This window comes from Erpetoichthys calabaricus, chromosome 6 (genome assembly GCF_900747795.2).
Source record: "Erpetoichthys calabaricus chromosome 6, fErpCal1.3, whole genome shotgun sequence".
In the NCBI taxonomy this organism is placed as follows: Eukaryota; Metazoa; Chordata; class Cladistia; order Polypteriformes; family Polypteridae; genus Erpetoichthys; species Erpetoichthys calabaricus.
In genome coordinates this window covers 25,885,378-25,907,715 of record NC_041399.2, presented here as the reverse complement: position 1 = coordinate 25,907,715, position 22,338 = coordinate 25,885,378, and the positions used below count along the sequence as shown (strand labels likewise).

General features: G+C 40.5%; 1 protein-coding gene across 1 annotated transcript in view; it reads left to right on the top strand.

Moving 5' to 3' along the window:
- Positions 1 to 22,338, top strand: part of ctnnd2a (catenin (cadherin-associated protein), delta 2a) — a 1,670,075-nt gene that overhangs the window by 1,061,273 nt on the left and 586,464 nt on the right. The window contains exons 7-8 of the mRNA XM_051929317.1: positions 6,944 to 7,116; positions 9,183 to 9,732. Coding sequence (XP_051785277.1) covers positions 6,944 to 7,116; positions 9,183 to 9,732 — 723 coding nt within the window. The remainder of the gene's footprint in view (positions 1 to 6,943; positions 7,117 to 9,182; positions 9,733 to 22,338) is intronic.

The following is a 22,338-nucleotide window of genomic DNA, read 5'->3' as shown; positions in this document are numbered from 1 at the left end:
AGTGTGCAGAAAGTGAAGGGATCTGAATTCTCTGTATGTTCTTTGTGGAAGAAATAAATTGGGAATATACAGTATTAAAGAAAGAAATTTTGTACTCAACTGGGACCTCTTTAAGTCATAAATCAGTCAGGAGAAAGCTTGTTCATGCATCTTTAATTTCTCTTCATGAAGAGGGAGCACTCCGTCACAGCAGTCTACTAAGGAAATGTTAGAATCCTATATTTATAAATATATGAATTTACATAACAGTGCTGGATTAATGCTCACACCACATTAGTTTATACACCTCTTATACACCTAAATGAAAGTCTCATTTCGTTACATTCTTTTCCTTCTCAATATTTCTTACGTTCATCTCTTATCCTTTTATGGAAACTGCGTATTTGACAACTATCAGGTCTTACTGTGTAAATGACATTGACCAAAATTTGTAAACCACCACCTAGAGCATTCCTGTCTTTGAACCATTTCAACAGTTTCTTTATGCTACTTCTAAGATAAACATTATATTATAATGTGGTACCATATTACCTGTTGATCTACTTTTTTTTCTTTCACATCATACAGTCACTGATTTTGATTTCTTTACCAGGCCAATAGGTTTTGTCTTTTGATTTGTATGCCTTTTGTTTTGCTGTAATCCACTGCCCAGTGGGAGGTGGGTGATCTTTTGGCTTCGGAACCCCTGCAGATTTTGTTTTTTTTTTTCCAGCCCTCTGGAGTTTTTATTTTTTGTTTGTTTTTTCTGTCCTCCTTGACCATTAGACCTTACTTTATTCTTCGTTACTTAGCATTGCCTAATCTTACTTTTATATTTTTGTTTCTTCATCCTGTAAAGCACTTTCAGCTACTTCATTTGTATGAAAACGTGCTATAGAAATAAATGTTGTTGGTCCTTCGGCTTCTGCTCAATCTGTGGACTGACCTTGCTTGACAATCCCCTTATGCTCCTTCATACCAAAACCAACAGAAACTTGAATCTCGTGGTACTAGCACAGGCTGACCATGCCAACTTAAACCCACAGATTCTACTAAAAAAATGCCATAAGTCATGGAGAGGAAGACACGACTTAGGACAGAGACATTCTTTTGCAGAGGATATTGAATGCTGCTCTTTAATTTCCCTGTATAACACATCAGTTGGCCAAAGCCGACCCTAAAATTGAATGCACATCCTGTCAGATTTGCTGCCATTCCAGGAAGTGGAAAAGTGTCTCCCTGGGGCATAGATTGTGATCAGTCCTCATTTGTGAAGGATACTATCCAGTATGATTTTTGAGTAAAATTGTGCATGGTTACTTGCAAATGTTTTATGGTCTATGTTGTTTGTATTACCTCCCTATATCCTTTTTTTCCAGTTTGTCATATTTTCAGAAAGTATCAGTGGTATAAGAAAAGAGAAAAGCTTTACCTCATTTCACATAAACAGTCAAAAGAGTTTTTTGACATTTGTTGCAAATGTCAGCCGCTCATCTCTTATCTCGATATATCCTTCCAGTACTCATCCCCTTGATAACCATCACCGCTTGTGTGAAAGAGCAGCACATCATGTTTAAATCTCATTTATATCTTAGTCTAATTTAGCACAGAAGCAGTGTGTGCTGAAGATGTTATTCGCTTAGCTTGATAACTGAATTGACCTGCTCGCTGTCTTCTAGCTCTGTGCTCCGATGGCTGTTCTTGTCATACATTACAGATAGTTGTGGACACTGGTTAGTTCGATGATGATGACAAATTCTCAAAATATTCTTAATTATTTATAAAACATCTATTGAGTAATTGAGTCCTGTGAAATTTCCAAGTTCCTGGATGACTGAATGCTCATGCAAGTCGCAGTGTTTTGTAGATGTCAATGACAGGAATGTTTTTTGCGCACTACTAGATTTTTATACTAATTAAAACCACACATTTAAAAATTACTTAATTGCTAAAACAGAATGCTAATTTAAATTTTTTCCCATCCAACAGCTTTTGTGAGATTCATTTTGAAATGTGCTTACAAATAAAAATATGAAGCCTGTGATTTTAATTTTTTAACAAAATATGTAAAGCCTTCAAATCCTCTTTGTCTTTCATCATATTTTAAAACTTTATCATGTTTTCCATATCCTCAAGAGTAAAGATACTAACTCTGTGAAAGATGCTTTTTTGTTTTATGTATTTGTATGATAGCTGAAAAAAAAGTCTACAGTTGTAGCACAGAGACTTATAAAAAAATGCCACATTCATTATGTTACTTTGTGTGTGTTTGGTCAGCGAATGTCAGGCTGGTAAAGATTTTGGCATTACTAGTGGCCTCACAGCTCATCACATATCCAGTTGTCTTGTTGATCCAGTGTTCCCAGTAGCCACATGAAGCATATTGGGAGCTGAACTGGTCTGTGTGTAGTGTAGCCTTGGAAGGCCAGGAGCCGTCCTTGATTATTGAGTCTTTTGGAATAGGAATATTTATAAAGCATTGACATTAATATTTATGTGTCACTTTACAGCAAAAGTATTAATGTGTAGGCCTTGAATACTTATGCAAACACTGACTTTTGAGTTTTTGTTCTTCAGTTAAATATCCAGAGTGTTACAGCATTAGTTCATATTAAAAAAAAATGAATGGATAAGTATGTGTCCAAACCTTTTGTCATGCATAAAATTATGAAGACTTTCAAGGGGATGGAATACTTTTGCACACCACTGTATATATATATATATATATATATATATATATATATATATATATATATATATATATATATATATATATATGGGCGGCACGGTGGCGCAGTGGGTAGCGCTGCTGCCTCGCAGTTGGAAGATCTGGGGACCTGGGTTCGATTCCCGGGTCCTCCCTGCGTGGAGTTTGCATGTTCTCCCCGTGTCTGCGTGGGTTTCCTCCGGGTGCTCCGGTTTCCTCCCACAATCCATAGACGTGCAGGTTAGGTGGATTGGCGATTCTAAATTGGCCCTAGTGTGTGCTTGGTGTGTGGGTGTGTTTGTGTGTGTCCTGCGGTGGGTTGGCACCCTGCCCGGGATTAGTTCCCTGCCTTGTGCCCTGTGTTGGCTGGGATTGGCTCCAGCAGACCCCCGTGACCCTGTTTGGATTCAGCGGGTTGGAAAATGGATGGATGGATGGATATATATATATATGAATTTATGTAAGAATACAGTATTCATATATATGAAGATGGTCACCCTGTCAAATAAGTATACAAGCCACTGTGGCATAACATCTGAGGCTCTGCTTCAGGCGCTGATGTCTGAGGTTCAATTCCCACAAGGAGAAGCAAAATATGGCAGCAGACAAGATAAAGGTTTGGGGATGGCCACCCCATATACTGGAAAAAAATCAGCAAAATAAAAGAAGCATGTCTTTACAGATCGGAGTTCACAATTGAACTGAACTAACAGGGTGAGTTTGTTCTATAAGTATGGTGGATAGAAAGAAGAGATGGAGTCAGGACGGCCAGAACAGGAACTGATGTGGAAGAAAGGTGAATTCTGGGTACCGAAAGTGATGTCATCAGGGTTGGCCAGAAGTAATGTTAGTGGGTGGATCAGTGATGATGTCACTGAGAGGCAGGGCCTTCAGCTGAACCGAAGAGGAATAAGAGGAGAGAGGATCAGGTGAGAACACCAACCCCTGGTCAGGCTGATGAATAGCACTATTTGAGCCTATAAACTGTCCCCCTTATATATAAATATATGAAAAAAAAAAAAAATATATATATATATACATATATTGTGAGGTTTCTAAACTGTTTTGGGACTCCCCTAAATGAGAGGACAAGCCGAAGAGTGTCCCGAAGCATGATTGCTGCATCTGTGGAAGACAGATTATCTGCCACTGGGGCAACCACAGGCTCCCAGCACTGCACCAGCTCACCGCTAAAGCAAATCCGAGCCGACCATGGTCGCGTTATAAGAGCCTGTCATTGATGGGTGATACAAGGAACATTAAAACTGAAGGGCACAGTATTACTTGGCCACTAACCTTTCCATGACCCTGCCTGACTGCTGTGTCCGTGTATAGGAGAGTGGCAGATCCCGCTACAATAAATAACCGTGCTGTTCCTGTTTCAAGCTGAATAAATTTGGTTTTGCTAAAGTACTGAGACCCAGCCTCGTGTTTTGGGGTGCAAGATAGGGACTCATGTCACGATATATATATATATATATATATATATATATATATATATATATATATATACTGTATATATATATGTGTGTGTGTGTGTGTGTGTATATATATTGTCACAAGAACGACCATGAGACATCAAGAAGGTTTGGGGCAGCCACCCATTTAATCCATTACGACTGCAAAAGAGATCAAAATTGGCATACATGTTCATTCAACCGAGTCCAAAACAGAACTAACTTCTTCAGACAGTATGGCGGCTTTTAAAGGCCAGCTAAGGAAGTGATGTCATCAGCCCCGGAACCGGAAGGAACGTCATTGGCTGCCCCAGAGCCAGGCGGGATTTCCCTAGAATGGTCTGCAACAGATTGAGAGGGAAAATTAGTATACTCTGCCACCCCCTGGCCTGGCATGGAATTACCTGTATTTAAGCCCTTTGGCTGTCTCCTAAACACACGTGTGTGACAATATATATATATATATATATATATACACACACACACTCTATTTTGGTTCTGGCTGTTCTGATGTTCCTCCTACAACCCACATTTTAGAGTGACAAATTGAGTATCATTAATCTGCCATACCCTAATAAGATTAGTAAAGGCTCAGTTAGGTAAATCATAAAATGTTGACTGTATAGTAACAACTTATAAGTCTTACAAAAGAGTTTATTAAAATTAATTTTGGAAGTTTGCAGAATAACATTAACTATAGGACTGATTGAAAAAGTTAAAAGAAATATAAGTAGGAGTCCCTAAAACTTTAACACTGATTAATTTTGTCTTAATCCAAAATTAAGTATTAGATTATATCAGTTTTTCCAGAAATAAATCGTAGAAAGGTAGACAAAGTTGTGTATTCTTATTACTTTACACCATCACTGTCTGAAGTGTAAATGTGGATCAATATTGTCGTCCCACTTGGGTTTTCTTCCACCTTTAACTTCACTAGATTCACTCCCGTACCCTCATGTGTGTACTCGGAACAGATTTTGTGTGACCTATGGCACAATGCTGTTCCGCTTTGCTGTGCACTTTTGCTTCATGAGTCCCATGGGAGTGAAGACAGCTTCACGTCTTTAGTGAGAACACCTTAATATTTGATGATATCCATGGACGTGCTTTTCGTTAGCGATTTGGTTAAGTTTCTCGATTCAGGAATGTGCCAGCTGGTTTTGCTCTTTCTTCCCAAGAATGTTTGATCTCAGACAATTTTGATCACTATAAAATTCCTTTCAAACTTATATTTGAAAAATAGCGTCCTTTCATATTTTAGCAAGCAGAATATTTTCAGGATATCATTACTAGTTCTCAATTACAACACAGTTTATTTGATTTCACGTTGTCCTTTGCCTTTCTTCCTCTTAAATTTAAAGTATAGTGTTAAATAGCTACATGCTTCATGAGAGTTTCTTTAATGTGAAGACTTTATGTAGTGCAATTAGTGTGGTGAAATCTTTCTCGGGTACTATGAGGATAGACAGTAAATTAACTATGGAGAACTGAGTGGTGGCTCCGAGGCTAGGGATCTCCACTGGCAATCGGAAGGCTGCCGGTTTGAATCCCGCAAATGCCATTAGGGACTCTGCTCTGTTGGGCCCTTAAGCAAGGCCCTTAACCTGCAATTGCTGAGCGCTTTGAGTAGTGAGGAAAGCGCTATATAAATGCAAAGAATTATTATTATTATTATTAATGCTCTCACTTAGGATGTGCCTATCTTCAGGAGATGAATCTCATGATACATTGATAAGGGCTCCGAAAGCTTTGTGCAGTTCCACTTTGATTTGTTTCTTCTGAAAGCTGATCCACTGCGCAAACAAAGTTGTCAAGCTTACAATTGTGTAGTTCTTTTCAGAAATACTTTTTTCATTGCAAAAATCCATTTTTAGAAGTTCAAGGAGAGTGCTGGAGTAAACGAGGTCTATTGTAGACTAACTAACAGTAAGTAAAATTACCTGTCAATGTGTCAGTGATAAATTTTGTGAAATGGGATGACGTTAAACTAGCACAGTCTGGGCATTGGGATGTGTGTTGGTAGAGCCCGTGATGGTGCCCTGGGGTCTTAACTTTCACCTTCAGTGCATTTACATATACTATGAAAAAGAGGTTATTCACAGAAATCTGGTTTCTAAAGTGACAGGTAACCCCTTAATAATTAGGGAGGGATAGTAACGCCACCAGCCTCAGAGTTTACTGTAATCTTAAATTTGTGCAGACCAGAGTTTTATTAAAGTCTCTATTTTCATTGGTTTAAAGCACTGTGGATGGAAAGTGAAACCGCCTGATGTTAGCGGTTTTAAATGAAATTGTAGTAGTGTGGACATACCCTCAGATATAGTTCAACTCTAATATTAGTCATTTATTCAAAATGTAGTCTATTTTTCAGAGGAACGGGCAAGGAGTGACAGTCTATCCTGGGAAACAGAGAAGGTTTTTCATCTAGTAGTGGTTTAACATCAGACATTTTTTCTACAGTTTTATTCCTCCCTTAATGTGGCAGTCTTAAAACAGTACATAATTTAGTGTAGCTATACATGAAACGTGCTGTGTGTTTCACTTAACTTTACGTTTTATTTTGCTTTTTTTATTTTGACGAGGAAGCATAAAAAGAGGAGACCCTTTTATTAATCCGACTGTCCCTTCAGTTCGGAGCTGGCAAATGAGAATATACTGATTACCTGTATTACTGTCCTAATTTAGACAGCCAGTAGCACATGTGTTCAATAATTCTGAGCTTCTCTTGATAAATTATGTATGCTGTTTCTGCTTCACTGAGGTCTGATTCACTGCATGCTCTAAATTACTTTCAACACAGGACCAAGTCTCCTTTCCCAGAGTGCACTGCAGCTTAATTCCAATCCAGAAGGGTCTTTCCAGTACACAGCCAGCTACCATAGTAACCAGACCCTTGCCCTGAGCGATTCATCAACGGCGCAGCTCCCCTCTCGCAGTGGTCAAGTTGGAGGTGCAGTTCACAGCTACAACCAGGTACGTGCCATCTTTAAAGTCACTCTGATCATGTCTGATAGTCTAAGCAGCCCTTCAGTGCGCTGCACAGCACAGCTAAATGAAGAGATGAGTGGCCAGAACGCAGACCGGAGCTGGAGAGTGCGGACAAGACTGAGTTTCAGGCAACTTTTTTAGATGTTTAGAAATATGAAATGTAAAGCTCAAGACTGTGAAGCTGTTTAAATGAATGAATCCTTTTTTTTTTTAGTCATTTTTTGGTTGGTTGGAGGGTGTTGGGTCTTATCATTTAGAGATAATAGTGAGTTCTGCTTAGGCAAAGTGTCTTGCACACTGGAATTCCTGCAGGATGGCCGACTAAGGAATCGAGCTGCTGGATCTCACCGCAGGCACTTCACTTCAGATTAGTGGCAATCGAGCCTGCATTAAACCAAAAGGCTGACTGTGGTGCTCATTCTCATCCATGTTCTCTTGATTTTGTGTCTTTTTTTCCTCTGACTAATTAAAAAAAAAATCTCTTTTTACTGATTGTTTCAGCATTGTCAGTTGAAGATTTTTTTTCCGGCTTCCTAACTCCACAATAGTGGATATTATCTGCCATTTATAAAAGGAGATTCCTGCTTCATTGGGCAAAGAGACAGAGAAAGGAGCTCTCATCATGCTTATGTAAATTTCTCTCTGGAAAGAATTCAAACAGCCCTCTCTAGTGCACAAAATCACATACGTTAAGGAAATTAAGGGCAAGTGCCATTTAAAGCAAACTCTTAGAAATAAAGCGAAAGATTTTTTTTTTATTCTTTCATTATTTAATTCTGTGTTTCCACACTGATTTTTCTTTTATTTATATACAGGGCGTGACTGTCTTAAGATATTAAATGGATTCAGAGTTATTCACTGGCTGATAATTGAAAACTCCGCTATGGCGCCACCCTTCTGGCAGGGGGAAAACAGCAAGCAGTTTATCAGAAATGGCAGAAGGAGCTACAGTGCTCCCTGTTCTGGGCAAATGATCTTTTATATAATGAATAAAGCAAGTTGTTTTCTTGCCTTCAGCTTGCATTGGGAAAGCCCAGTTAAAGGAGTACGCTACCCAAAAATGACACTTTCTTCATTTATTTCTTGCCCATATATATGTAGTTTGTAGTGGTGGCCAAGAATTTTTTTTTAATTTCATTTTTTCATGCAAAATGGAAACAAAAAAGTGTATGTATAATTGAAGCCATTAGTGGTCAATGCTGTAAAACAGCAAATATTGTGAAAAATCTCCATAGGAAAAAATAAAAATAAAATCACATTACTCATGTTGCCTAATTCACTTGTTGGTTATCCTGTTATAAACTCAAAACAAGCAAAACACATGTTTTTTACTAAAATATTGTTAACCAATTCACATCATAAGCAGGAAACCTAGGCCTCATGAAAATGATTTTTTGAACTGAAAAACTCTTAACAAACGAATAAGAGAGAAAGCTGGGTGTGTATAATACATTGTGTCCACTGCTGCAACTTCATTATTGGAAGCATTGCTGCAGAAATTCAACAAGTGCAAGACTGCGAAAGTACAGAATTACTGATGTCCTGTTCTGATCCATCCATCCATCAGTGCTATAACTGAATTAAGCAATGCATGAAGCTCTAAGCATAAGGTGGAATCCAGCTCTGGTTGGGGTGGCATTCCAACAGAGGGTGCACTCATTTACACTGTGTCAGTTTAGAGTTGCCAGGCACATTGTGTTATCTCCAAAGGGACAAAGTCCAGATTCAAACCCGGATCTCAGGAACTGGGAGGCACCAACACTGACCACTGTATTATTGTGATTCTAAATCATTTAAAATGTTTCTCAGACCTGCTTAATCCACTTCTTGGTCACAGGTTGCCAGAGCTTATCGCAACAGCAACAGACACATGGCACAAAACCACCTGAACAAGTCAGCGGTCCACTGAAGGGCAGTTAGAAGTGCAAATGTTTAATTAATACATTTACAAAATGTGGTATATTCAGTGTTTTTTTTAATCTTCAATCCATTCTGATAATGCTTTGTCTGTAAGCCATCTTAGCTTTTTGTTTTCTCCTTTTCCACTGCAGGTCACATCTAGCCGTGCTGCCCATTTAGCCGGATCGGAACCTTCTCATCCCCAATCTAGAGATTCCTTTGTTCCCAGCCATGGAAGCGCCTTCCACTTGCCAGACTCGCAGCACACTTCAACAATCTACTACTCCAGTTCCACCCTGCCAGCACAACGAGTGAGCTCTCCTTTGTCCATGCAGGTGGGCTCACCAACTAAACTCCAGCGTGTGGGCTCAGCCTCTGAGAATTCAGCTTACGCCACTACTCAGAGGGTCTCCTCCCCAAAGCAATCTCCTAGCCGGCTGGCTAAGTCTTACAGTACCAGCTCTCCAATTAACATCGTGGTGTCCTCGTCCGGGCTTTCATCTTCTCCCATCAGGGTGGCATCTCCTCCGACTGTTCAGACGGGCCATTCCTCCTCATCTCCAATCCACCAGATCAGCTCTACTGTTGGCAGCTACGCCACATTGTCTCCAACAAAGCGCTTGGTACACACCTCTGATCAATATAAGCACTCTCATGACCTGTACGCCACTGCCACACTGCAGAGACCCGGCAGCTTAGCAGGTAAAGCACTTCTCAGATCTTGCTGTTTGTGGTTTTAAAGTTGAAATCCTTTTACTCCTCCACTATGGTTAAAAGTGTCCATTGGCACTATCTTTCATGAAATTATTCATTGTATGTTCTTACAGTGGCACAGTTAATGGCTGCATTCGATCGAAGATATTTTAGTGTAAAAGCCAGTTCGTGTTTTTATAAATGCCTGGATAAATCTGCTGCTCGTATTTAAGGAAGTGATATCAAATGTAAATTACAGGATCCTGTTTTTCAACTTTTATTGGCTTATCTTTTTAAAGAATACTTCATCAAAAAATGTTAATGTTTGTATCTTTTACTTTTAATCTCATGTTCTCATTGAGAGCGGAGATCACAACACTCCTGATACAGTGGGCTTCAGTGGAGTCCCAGGTTGAACAACAACTTGTGTTACATTATCAAAATGTCAAAAGTCCTAAAGGAATTGTGTTCAAGACAAAAGCTAAATCCAGTTTCAAATCAAAATAAAATTGTATTTGTCACATATAATTCTACCCTGAACAATATGTGGTGAAATGCTTAGCTGCTAAACTCTAAGGCTGTGCATTAGAAAGAGAAATATAAAAAAGACAATAAACAATAATTACACTGTCAATATCAATATGTACTCGACAATGGTAACAGTATTTTGAATTATATTAATATTGTTAATATATTTATATAAAATTCATTTGAACTAATATAAGAATACATACACATGACATACAGGTCAGGTCAGGTTGGGGAGCATGCACTGGTACAGCGTGTCGCCGTACCCACCACATGACAAAACAGTTCAGGATCCTGGTTGGCAACCCCCCCAGGCAGACACGTGGTCCAGTCCCACCCTTCTCAAAAGACCCTCTGTCTGCCGCAGCCAGGTGTTACGTGGGGGTCCCCTTGGCCTGGTACAGCCACTCGGGTCCTCAACAATGAGAATCCTTCAAGCCTGATCACCCTCAGGGAATCGCGCCACATGGTCATTGTAGCCGTAACAGATGCTCCCTCACAATGCAGTAATGTGCCTCATTCGTGACTCTGTGAGCAACCCGCTCATTCGACACAAGGTCAAACCAGCCGTACCCAAGGATTCTCCGATGAGACACAGTACCAAAGTACCTTTGGACTCCTTTGGTACATGACATACGAGAGTTGACAATACGTCATCAAATACCTCCGGGCCCTGTCCTCCTTTATAATGCTGATGGACTGTGAAAAGAAGCTCCTTCTCAGTTGTTCTGAACTGATCTTAAGGCAGCAGTAGTGTTCCCTTTACCACTGACTAGACAAGATTGCTGAGATGGTTTGTATCTATGATCATTTTCTTTGCCCTGGTCTGACATTGCTTAGTATAAATGTCCTGGAAGTTAGAGAATGCAGACCCAGTGATGTGTTCACCACTTTCTGCAGAGTCTTGCACTCCTGTTGCATGCCATTTCCAAACCAGGTAGTAATTTGTCCTGTCAGGATACTTCAATGGTGAATATATTGGCACTTCATTAGTATCTGGGGGGCAAGAAAAAATCCCTCTGGTGTCTGAGGTGGTAAAGATGTCATTCTGTCTTTGTTGTGCCTTATCCAACAAGGTGTCAATGTGCTTGAATCTGTGATGTGGATACCAGTGTATCTGAAACTGTCCGCCTCTCTGAGTGCTGTTAATTTTTTGGGGTTGTAGCAGGGATTCTACTGTGTTCTTCCAAAGACCACAATGAGCTCCTGTGTCTTGCTGACATTCAGAAGAAGAATGTTGTCCTGAGTGACAGACACCCCACTTCATCCAGATAACCCACGTATTGTTGTTAGTGACCAGGCCTACCAAAGCTGTGACATCAGCAAACTTGACAATGACATTAGATTCATGTTCATCTATGCAGTCATACATACATATTGAGTAGAGCAGAGGACTCAGAACACAACCCTGTGGAGCGCCTGTATAAGGGATAATTAAGTGTGGCCACCTGGGATCTGCCTGTCAAGAAGTTAAAAACCCAGATACACTGCCTTCAGACGCAGATGCCTGAGGTTTATGATGAGCTTAGAGGAGTTCTTTCAACATGCTTCTCTCAAGTGGAATGCTTTTGGAATGAAGACTGTGCTTTTCATATGTATGTTTACACGGGTAAAGATTTCTTCGGTCTAGGACTACATTTTTAAATGTAATTTGTTCTAACAAAGATTGTTTTTGTTAACATCTTCTTTTTATTTTTGATTCAACGCTCTGTGTCACATGACCTTCTGTGTCACGTTGCTGATGTCACAGGAAGTGATGCCATAAATATCACACTCATGTATTCCATGGTAGAAACACTTTATGAATCTTCAATGAATATTAGCAGTAGTTCATTTCACATCAAGTAGAACCTAGCATTGGGTTTTTGACCTTTCCAAATCTCATTTTGACCTTTGGCTTTGTTTCCACACTATCTTTTCTTACTTAGTTTCAGCCTGTCTTTAGCTACAATTTTCATGTACAGTTTTATCTACTAAGCTTCCATTTATTCTTGGAATAATCCCAAGAGAGTATGTGTCTCATAACCAAAATCCATGTGTTTGGAATGTTATGAGAGTACAACTGGATACTTGACATTTGGATTTTGTTGCAAAAGTAATTTGAGATATTTTTTATTGATGTTTTGAAGCTATTTGCCGTTGTTCCGTGTGGTTGCCCATTGAATCCCATTGTATCAGGAATTTTGTAACCCTTGTTTTCATTGAACACATGGAAGTAAAAGTTTTTCTTGGCTGTCAGTAGAAACATTGTGGGGGTAAGTAACAAATAAATCAGATAAATCTTTTTGGATGGACAATTCCTTTGTGCTGTGTGAAAGGAGGTATATGAAATAAGGAATGACTGATTGACTGATGTGAAATTAGGTAGAAGGTAGTAAGATTTTAAAAATGCATGATTTTATCACCGAAGATGGAGTCAGAAATAGAAACAGGATAAGGGTCTGCCAGGAGTCACATACAAACTTACTACAAAAATAATGGGCGTATATATTGTTATAATTCAAAAAAGAAAGGAATAGGAAATAATACATCAAAACTGAATCTGTGTACCTTTGTTTACTTCTTTAACTAACCCAACTTAAAGGTTAACTTTGGTATTTTTCAAGTCAAAGTTATTTCTTCACAAATCTCTATATACGAGGGGGGACCCTTTTAAAACGTGTTTAATTTAATTTTCTGTACAAACTACAATTAGTCTTCTTCAAAGTACTCTCCATTGGTGGAAATACACTTATCTAACCGTTTGTTCCATTGTTCGAAACATTTTTTAAATTCGTCTGAAGTAATACCCATTAATGCTCTGGTCGTTTCTTGTTTTACCTCTTCGACGTCAGCAAAACGCCTTCCTTTCAAGTCTTTTTTCATCCGAGGGAACAAAAAGAAATCACACGGAGCTAAATCCGGTGAGTAGGGTGGGTGGTTCAGGGTTGTCATACTGTTTCTAACAATAGTTTCTGCAACACTTTTTTCAAGAAGAAAACAAAATTTCACTGCAGTGCGTTGCTCACGATAATCAGCCATCGTAAAAAAACGACGCTTGCACAAAACTACTTTTACAAAAAAAATCACTGAACACAAGCACAACCTTCCAGACTGATGGCATTTGGCAGACTGACTTGTGAGGAGTGTAACTAGATCGCCCTAGCGGCCCAACCACGTACTACAAGTACCAACCTAACAACAACAAAATTCTGGTTATTTTTGGGTCCCCCCTCGTATATATAAAATCCAACGATTGTCTGTCAGTCTGTCTGCATGTCTATTCGTTTTTCACGAGAGAGCTACTTAACAGACTTAGATCAGGGTTTTTTTGGTCTAATTTGCTTGAACATTCCGGTTGATTTTGTGAAATCATAATTTGCTTGCGGTACCGATTTATTTGCGCGAATCCGAGAGAGACGCTGTGGGCTGAGGCCCCAATCACTCACATCTCAGCTCCGGGGCGTATCTTACAACTGCTTAGTTAGTGAACGAGAAAACTACTTAATGGATTTAGATCGGGTTTTTTTTTCTAGAATTTGCTTGAACGTTCCAGTTGATTTTGCTACTTCTTTCATCCTGCTAAGAATCATAGTTCACTTGTAGGAGCGATATATTCATGCTAGTCTGAGACAGAGGCTGCGGGCAGAGTGGATAGGGGAAGCGTGACGTCAGGAGTGGGGAGTCTGTCTACCTCTGTGTTTTGGAGAGTAACTTGCCTCCGCTTAGCTAGCTATACCTTTTTGTGTATTGATTTTTAAAGTTTGTCCTGTTTCACTCCTATGCGGTTGGAGCCACGGGAAACGGCTAGTATGGTATATATTCATTTGTTATGTGAAATTTTGTTCCGTGTCCAATAGCCTCCATTATAAAGATATATTTTTTTAATTTATAGAAAATGCTTAACATCAGACTACAATTTCATGTGGCAAATGCATATACAGTATACCATGTTTAAGAAGAAATAACTTTGGTTTGAAAATAGAGGACTTATCCTTTAATGCATTTTTGCCATTATTCTATGAATTGGAATATCCCATTTTAAAAGAACTCTTTTCCAGCCTAGCATAAGTAGGTGGACCATCTGATGCCCTATTCAGATTTCTACTTTTACTTCTGTGATTGTTAAGGGGCTTGTCCTCTACAATTTCTTGCATGTTGCTCTCGATAAAGGCAATTCATGAGAAAAAACATGAGGCTGTTTAAATTTCTGTGTTTATAGTTCTTTACCCATTGTCTGACATTGCTAGCTCCAAATAAATTTGTACATGAATGTCTGCTGCGAGGTTTTCCTCTTCATGAAATTTAAATGCCACAAAACAACACTTCCTTCTTAGTCATTTTCTCATATTGAATTATAAACATACGAAGTGTGTGGTGTTACTTTTTATGTCTGAGCGAATAGCATGGACCTATAGTTAGGTCCATATCTATTTGGACAATGAGACAATTTTCATAGTTTTGGCTCTGTACAGCGCCACAACGGATTTGAAATTAAGCAATCATTATGTGACTGAGGTGTAGGCTTTCAGCTTTAATGGCAGGAATGGCAACCATTTTTCTGTATAGCTAACCCATTTCCAAGGTCTCAAAAGTATTTGGACATTTGACCAATAAGTTGTTCCAGAGCCAGGTGTGAGCAGGCCCCTCATTATTTCATTAACTGTTAAGCAGGTAAAAGGTCTGCAAATGATTGCAAGTGTGGAATTTGCATTTGGAAGCTGTCACTGTGAACTCTCAATATGAGGTAAAAAGAGCTATCTGAAAACAGGCCATCATTAGACTGAGAAAACAAAACAAGCTCTCCAGAGAGATGGCAGAAACACCAGGAGTGGTCAAGTCAACCATTCGGTATATTCTTAAAATGAAGGAACACACTGATGAGCTCAGCGACACCAGAAGGTCTGGAAAACCAGAGAAGACAACTGTGCTGGATGATTGCATAATTCTGTAATTGGTGAAGACAAACCGTTTCAACATTTAGCCAAACCAAGAACAGTCTCTGGGAGGTAGACCTGTCATTGCCAAAGTCTACAATCAAGAGAAGACTTCATGAAAGTATAGACAAAGTGTTTACCACAAGGTGCAAACCACAATTAAACCTTAAACATAGGAAGTACAGATTCAACTTTACCAGAAAGCATTTTTTAAAGGCCTGTCCAGTTCTGGAACAATTTTCTTTGGACAAAAGAAACTAAGATCAATATATAGCAGAATACTGGAAAGAGTATGGAGAAAAAACGAAATTGTGAATACCACATCTTCTGTGAAACATGGTGGAGGCAGTGTTATGCCATGATAATGTGTGTCTGCCAGTGGAAGAGGTTTCACTGATGTTTATTGATGACATGACTGCTGGCAAATGTAACAGGATGAATTCTGAAATGTGTAGGGTTATACTGTCTGCTCAGATTCAGCCAAATGCTACAAAACTGATAGGACGACACTTCACAGTACCGATGGACAATGAGCCAAAACATACTGTGACAGCAAATCAAGTGCTTTTCAAAGCAAAGAAGTGGAATATTCTTCAATGGCATGTCAATCAATTCACCTCAACCCAAATGGATATGGACAATTAAAGGAACGCTTTTTTATCAGAGTATAGCATCAAGTCAATTAAATTTCTGGGATGTTGATCTGGCCATTTAAGTAGTAGGGGGGGTTGTTAATTAGTTTCAGCTGCTTTGGTGTTAATGAAATTAACAACAGGTGCACTAGAGGGACAACAATGAGACAACCCCCAAAATGGGAATAGTTTAACAGGTGGAGGCCCTCTGATATTTTTCCGTCCTCATCTTTTCGGACTGTTTTTTCACTCGTTTTGCATTTGGCTATGGTCAGTGTCATTACTGGTACCATGAGGTGATACCTGGACCCTACAAAGTTTGCACAGGTAGTCCAACTTCTCCAGGATGGCACATCAATACGTGCCATTGCCAGAAGGTTTTCTCTGTTTCCCAGCAAAAATCTCAAGGGCATGGAGGAGATCCTAGAAGACAGGCAGTTACTCTAGGAGAGTTGGACAGGGCCGTAGAAGGTCCTTAACCATCAGCAGGACCGGTATCTGCTCCTTTGGGCACGGAGGAACAAGATGAGCGCTGCCAGAGCCCTACAGCAGGCCACTGGTGTGAATGTCTCTGACCAAACAATCAGAAACAGACTTCATGAGGGTGGCCTGAGGGCCCGATGTCCTCTGGTGGGCCCTGTGCTCACTGCCCGGCACCATGGAGCTCATTTGGCATTTGCCATAGAACACCAGAATTGGCAGGTCCACCACTGGCACCCTGTGCTTTTCACAGATGACAGCAGGTTCACCCTGAGCACATGTGATAGACGTGAAAGGGTCTGGAGAAGCCGTGGAGAACATTATGCTGCCTGTAACATCGTTCAATATGACCGGTTTGGTGGTGGGTCAGTGATGGTCTGGGGAGGCATATCCATGGAGGGATGCACAGACCTCTACAGCCTAGACAACGCCACCTTGACTGCCATTAGGTATCGGGATGAAATCCTTGGACCCATTGTCAGACCCTGTGCTGGTGCATTGGGTCTTGGGTTCCTCCTGGTGCACGACAATGCCCAGCCTCATGTGGCGAGAGTATGCATGCAGTTCCTGGAGGATGAAGGAATTGATACCATTGACTGGCCCTCATACTCACTCACCTGACCTAAATCCAATAGAATACCTCTGGGTCATTATGTTTCGGTCCATCCGACGCTGCCAGGTTGCAGCTCGGATTGTCCAGGAGCTCAGTGATGCTGGCAGGAGATCCCCCAGGACACCATCCGTTGTCTCATTAGGAACATCCCACCCCGGTTGTCAGGCATGCATACAAGCACGTGGGGGAGATAGAAACTATTGAGTACGATTTGGAGTTGCTGCAATGAAATTTCAGCAAAATAGACTAACCTGCCACATCATTTTCTCACTTTGATTTTTGGGGTGTCTTTGAATTCACCCCTCTGTAGGTTGATCATTTTCATTTCCATTAAATGGCGTGGCATCCTCTTGTTCCTAACATATTACCTACCTATCAGTAGAGATATCCTATGTGATTTTTTTGCCATTGCGATCTGATGTGTTTTCAAAGTGTTCCTTTAGTTTTTATGAGCAGTGATGACACACATCCCTAGTGATATGGCTGTAAGAAATCATGCAATTGAAATAACGTAGCTTTGTTTAATGTCGGCTTACACTGCATAATAGATGAAGGAAGCCAATGACAAAACCCAGTCTGGGAGTCAGGGCCCGATGTGTAGAGTTTGTCGATTTCATCAGTGCAGTGGAAGGCATTTTCAGGACCGGATGATGTTATCTCCCATCTGTCTGTCGGCTTCAAAGGTGTGCCAGGCAATGTTCCAAGGCTTTATACTCTTTCTTCATGTGCAGGGCCTCCCTTAAGCGAACATGCACTTTCAAACAAGGCAACGGTGCTTAAACAAGTTTACAGTTCCATGCTGACTTAAATAGATAGAAATAGTACACAGCATCTCATAGTCTCACTGCACGCTTCCCATTTGTTCCAGTCTGTCTTATGTCATACTGCTTGGCTAGCAGTTCTGTGTGGTGAACCTCTGTGCTTAATCTGGCTAAGTGTCAGCTGTGCATATGAGCAGAAAAAAAGCAGATTTTATAAGATAGATTTGCACAGGGCACAGTGACATATCAAACTTATGCTTACAGTATCTGAACTATTCACTTGAAAGTTACTCAAGTCTGCAATTTATGGTGGTGTCAGCCAGGACTAATGATCCTGGAGTTAAACCCGATACCTGTGTCCCCGAACATAATCACCAGGTTGGGCTTGAAAGGCTGTTTCTTGTTAGAACCCAATGGAGTTAGATTTGGCTTGCTGGTGGGGAGGTAGATCAGTTCAGAGCAAATCAGTTACTAAGTGAGGAAGACAACAGGCATAAACTGTGCTATGAAAGACTTAAAAATTGTGGTTACCATTTGTGGACCACCCAGGCTGGCACTGCCAGTTGAACCCGACACAGATAAGCATGGGACAAAAGTTCAAGGCACACACTGATTTTTTCTTTTCTTTTCTACTGTGTGGGCAATGCCTTCCCTGTTCCCACAAGCTCAACACAGTCCAGCACAAGTACAAACCCAAAACAATTCTCTTCCTTCTCTTTCTCCTTCACTCCTCTGGTCAAGCTTCATCTTCCTCCTCCTGACTCTGGCTCCCGGAGTAGTGGCTGCTGGCTCCTTTTATAAGGCACCCAGAAGTGCTCCTGGTGCTTGATGACTCATTTCTGGCAGCACTTCCGGGTGTGGTGGAAAAACTGCCCATAAGGGCTCAGCAGCTCCTGCTGCAGCACCCCCTGGTGGCTCCTGCAGATCCCAACAGGGCTGCACCAAACTCCAACTCCCATGAAGACCTGCGGGAGTCCGAGGCACCGCTGTAATTCAGGGGGTTTGCCATCTAGTGTCCCGTTGGAAGTAACTGTCTGGCCACGTTCCCTCCCCTGGTCCTTCCAGCATGGAGGTGTCTCAGCTGGGCAAGGGCCCCATCCGCACGCTATGCATTCTATCTTATACAAAGAACAAAACTTAGCATGGCCGAACCCCTCTAAATGCAGTGAGGTTTATGGCTTAAAAAGAGAGATGCACAGGAGGATGGCAGCTTTTGGTTTAAATTTATTGTGTTACACGGCCGTCTAAGAATGGTGAAAGCAATAGCTTTATCTCTGCATATGGAGTCTAAGTGTCTGAGGACAATTTTAGCTTACCTTTCCTCAGGATGCTTATCAAATTGCAAATCAAAATTTTAAGCAGGTTTCATGTCAGTGAAAAAAGGCCTTATGTGCTTTATCTAGTAAATTAGCCCGTATCAAGGGATAATTGGATCATTTGAACATCTCTTTTGCTTTTGGCTTTTTGGTGGGCATACATTTTTTTCAATTAGAGATCAAAATATAATATTCTCAAAACTGTCTCAGCCAATTCTCAGTTGTCAGGGTGGGCAGAGCTTATCCAGTTAGATTAAAAGCAGAAGAAGAATCCGTCCATCACAGGGCCCATTTATGTGCACACACTCTCACATGGCCAGTTTAGAAAGGATAATTAGATAGATAGATAGATAGATAGATAGATAGATAGATAGATAGATAGATAGATAGATAGATAGATAGATAGATAGATAGATAGATAGATAGATAGATAGATAGATAGATAGATAGATAGATAGATAGATAGATATGAAAGGCACTATATAACAGATAGATAGATAGATAGATAGATAGATAGATAGATAGATAGATAGATAGATAGATAGATAGATAGATAGATAGATAGATAGATAGATAGATAGACAAGTCTTGGTATTTTATGCTGAGATTGTGTAAATACCTGCAGAAATGTTTCCCATAATGCACAGTATTTCCAGTGTTTAGACCGGTCCCATGTCAGTTCACATTCATATCTCACACTAACCACTCCAGGGTTCACATGCTACTGTACCAAAACCCAGTTTCTAAATGGTCACAGTCCGGTTGTCTTGGTCTCTACTAGAGTGTGGTTGGTGTGTTCACATCTACCTAAATGAACTGAACTATGAGGAAATTGCTCATTAATTATTATTAATTAATTATTAATCCCAAGGGGAAATTCACATACTCCAGCAGCAGCATACTGATAAAAAACAATATTAAATTAAAGATTGATAACAATGCAGGTATAACAGACAATAACTTTGAATAATGTTAACGTTTAACCCCCAAAGGGTGGAATTGAAGAGTCGCATAGTGTGGGGGAGGAACAATCTCCTTAGTCTGTCAGTGGAGCAGGATGGTGACAGCAGTCTGTCGCTGAAGCTGCTCCTCTGTCTGGAGATGATCCTGTTCAGTGGATGCAGTGGATTCTCCATGATTGACAGGAGCCTGCTGAGTGCCCGTCGCTTTTCCACAGATGTCAACCTGTCCAGCTCCGTGCCTACAATAGAGCCTGCCTTCCTCACCAGTTTGTCCAGGCGTGAGGTGTCCTTCTTATCTATGCTGCCTCCCCAGCACACCACTGCGTAGAAGAGGGCACTCACCACAACCGTCTGATAGAACATCTACAGCATCTTATTGTAGATGTTGAAGGACGCTAGCCTTCTAAGGAAGTATAGTCGGCTCTGTCCTCTCTTGCACAGAGCATCAGTATTGGCAGTCCAGTCCAATTTATCATCCAGCTGCACTCCCAGGTATTTATAGGTCTGTACCCTCTGCACACATTTACTTCTGATAATCACGGGGTCCAGGAGGGGCCAGGGTCTCCTAAAATCCATCACCAACTCCTTGGTTTTGCAGGTGTTCAGGTGTAGGTGGTAATGCACATGTCTTTATTCAGACCACCACAGACATGAGGAGAATATCCCAGTTCCATATTTACTTACTTATCCTCTTTGTGCCTGGTGACACATAAGACTTAATGCACAATGTCTCCCTCGCTCTCTGTTTTGAGTTATCTTTAGTGCATTTCTCTGGGTGAATATGGCAGCCTTTAGCTATTCCTCCTTGGTGCACCTCCATGTTTTTCTTGGTCTTACTCACTTTCTTTTTCCTTCCGGAGCCAGTGGCGTAGCTTGAGTTCATGCCACTCGGGGTGGGGCGGGATGGTGATTTAATTTGCCGCCCTCCAACATATCTGAATATCTTAACCTATTTAAACAGAAAATTAAAATGACGTATAGAGAAAAATTAAGATAAATTTTGCATAGATTTATTCATATATAGAGAAACAGCAATAATTTTTCACATATGATTATTTATAAGCATCAACTAGACAAGAATATCGTATAGACGCACTGATAAGTCGTGTTCTGATTATTAGTTTAATATAATTACGCTGCAAAAACCAGAAGCAGTGTAGTGTACAAGTGATAGGCTGGGGATGTTTTCTGTGCAGAGCAAGAGCGCATTTGGATTGATAACGAAATGAAATTATAAATTGTAAATTAGCTGTTTATCTTCCTAGAAATTATTATTGGTATAATATTTGTTTATTTTTGTTATTGCCTCATAAATTTCAACTGCTGTGTCTGATTCCATCACAGAAATTATTTTTGAAGCATTTGTGGATAAAAATCAGAGAATTTTACTTTTCTCATTCATGAGTGATATTTTTCCAAACCCTGCTGCTTACACACAAATTGTACTGAGCCTTTTGGCCAATAATGCCACCCCCAAAAATGTGCCGCCTGGGGCGGACTGCCCCCTCTGCCCGCCCCTAGCTACGCCACTGTCCAGAGCCCAAGTCAGTACTACGCTTGCTGTTTATCCAAAGGCAGGTTTCATAACTGTCCTAGCCATCACAATCACTGTTTCTTCAGTAGGGTTGTCATGTTTTCCAGTTTGGTAATATTGTGGATTCTTACATTAGATGTTGTGCCTGGTCGTGTGAGACTTGTGAGACTGTTTGGGTGATACCTCAACATTCTGAGCCATACGAGGAGACAGAAAGAACATTGCTCTGATAAATTCTCAGCTTGGTGTTTATTGAGTAGATGGATGAATGGCAGAGGGGTTGAAGTGTGGCAAAGGCTGCACTTGCTATTTCAGGACGTGTCTTAATGTCATCTTAAGTTCCACCTAAAGGCTGATGATACTGCCCAGGTAACAAATAATGTGTATTTGTTTGTTCTTAATAGTAAATGTTTGCAATGCGGTCCAGTTGTTCATAATTTTGGTTTAATATTCAGTCCAATGGACTTGGCATTGTCTCTATAGGTTCATACATGAGCGGAGATCAGAGCAAGGCCGTCTGCAAAGTCTAGGTCACTAGTGAAGCAAATACTGACCATCTGATACTTGCGTGCTCATGAGTAGCTGTCACCCTCATCTCCCAGTCAATGGTACAGGGGAGAGAAAAGCCGACATGACACAACCTTGTCATACTCCAGACTTGATAGTAAACCTCTCTACAGAGCAAACCATCTTCATAGTCAGAGTGATAGAAAGTCTTCCTGATGCTCCCTCATTGCTGCCTGTCAAATGCAATGTCAGCAGAGTTAATGTAAATTGTTCTTTGGCATTCATAGCATTGCTCAAGGATATTTCATAATGTGAAGGTGTGTTTTATGGTGCCTCATCCTTACCTGAAGCCTGCTTGTTTCGTGC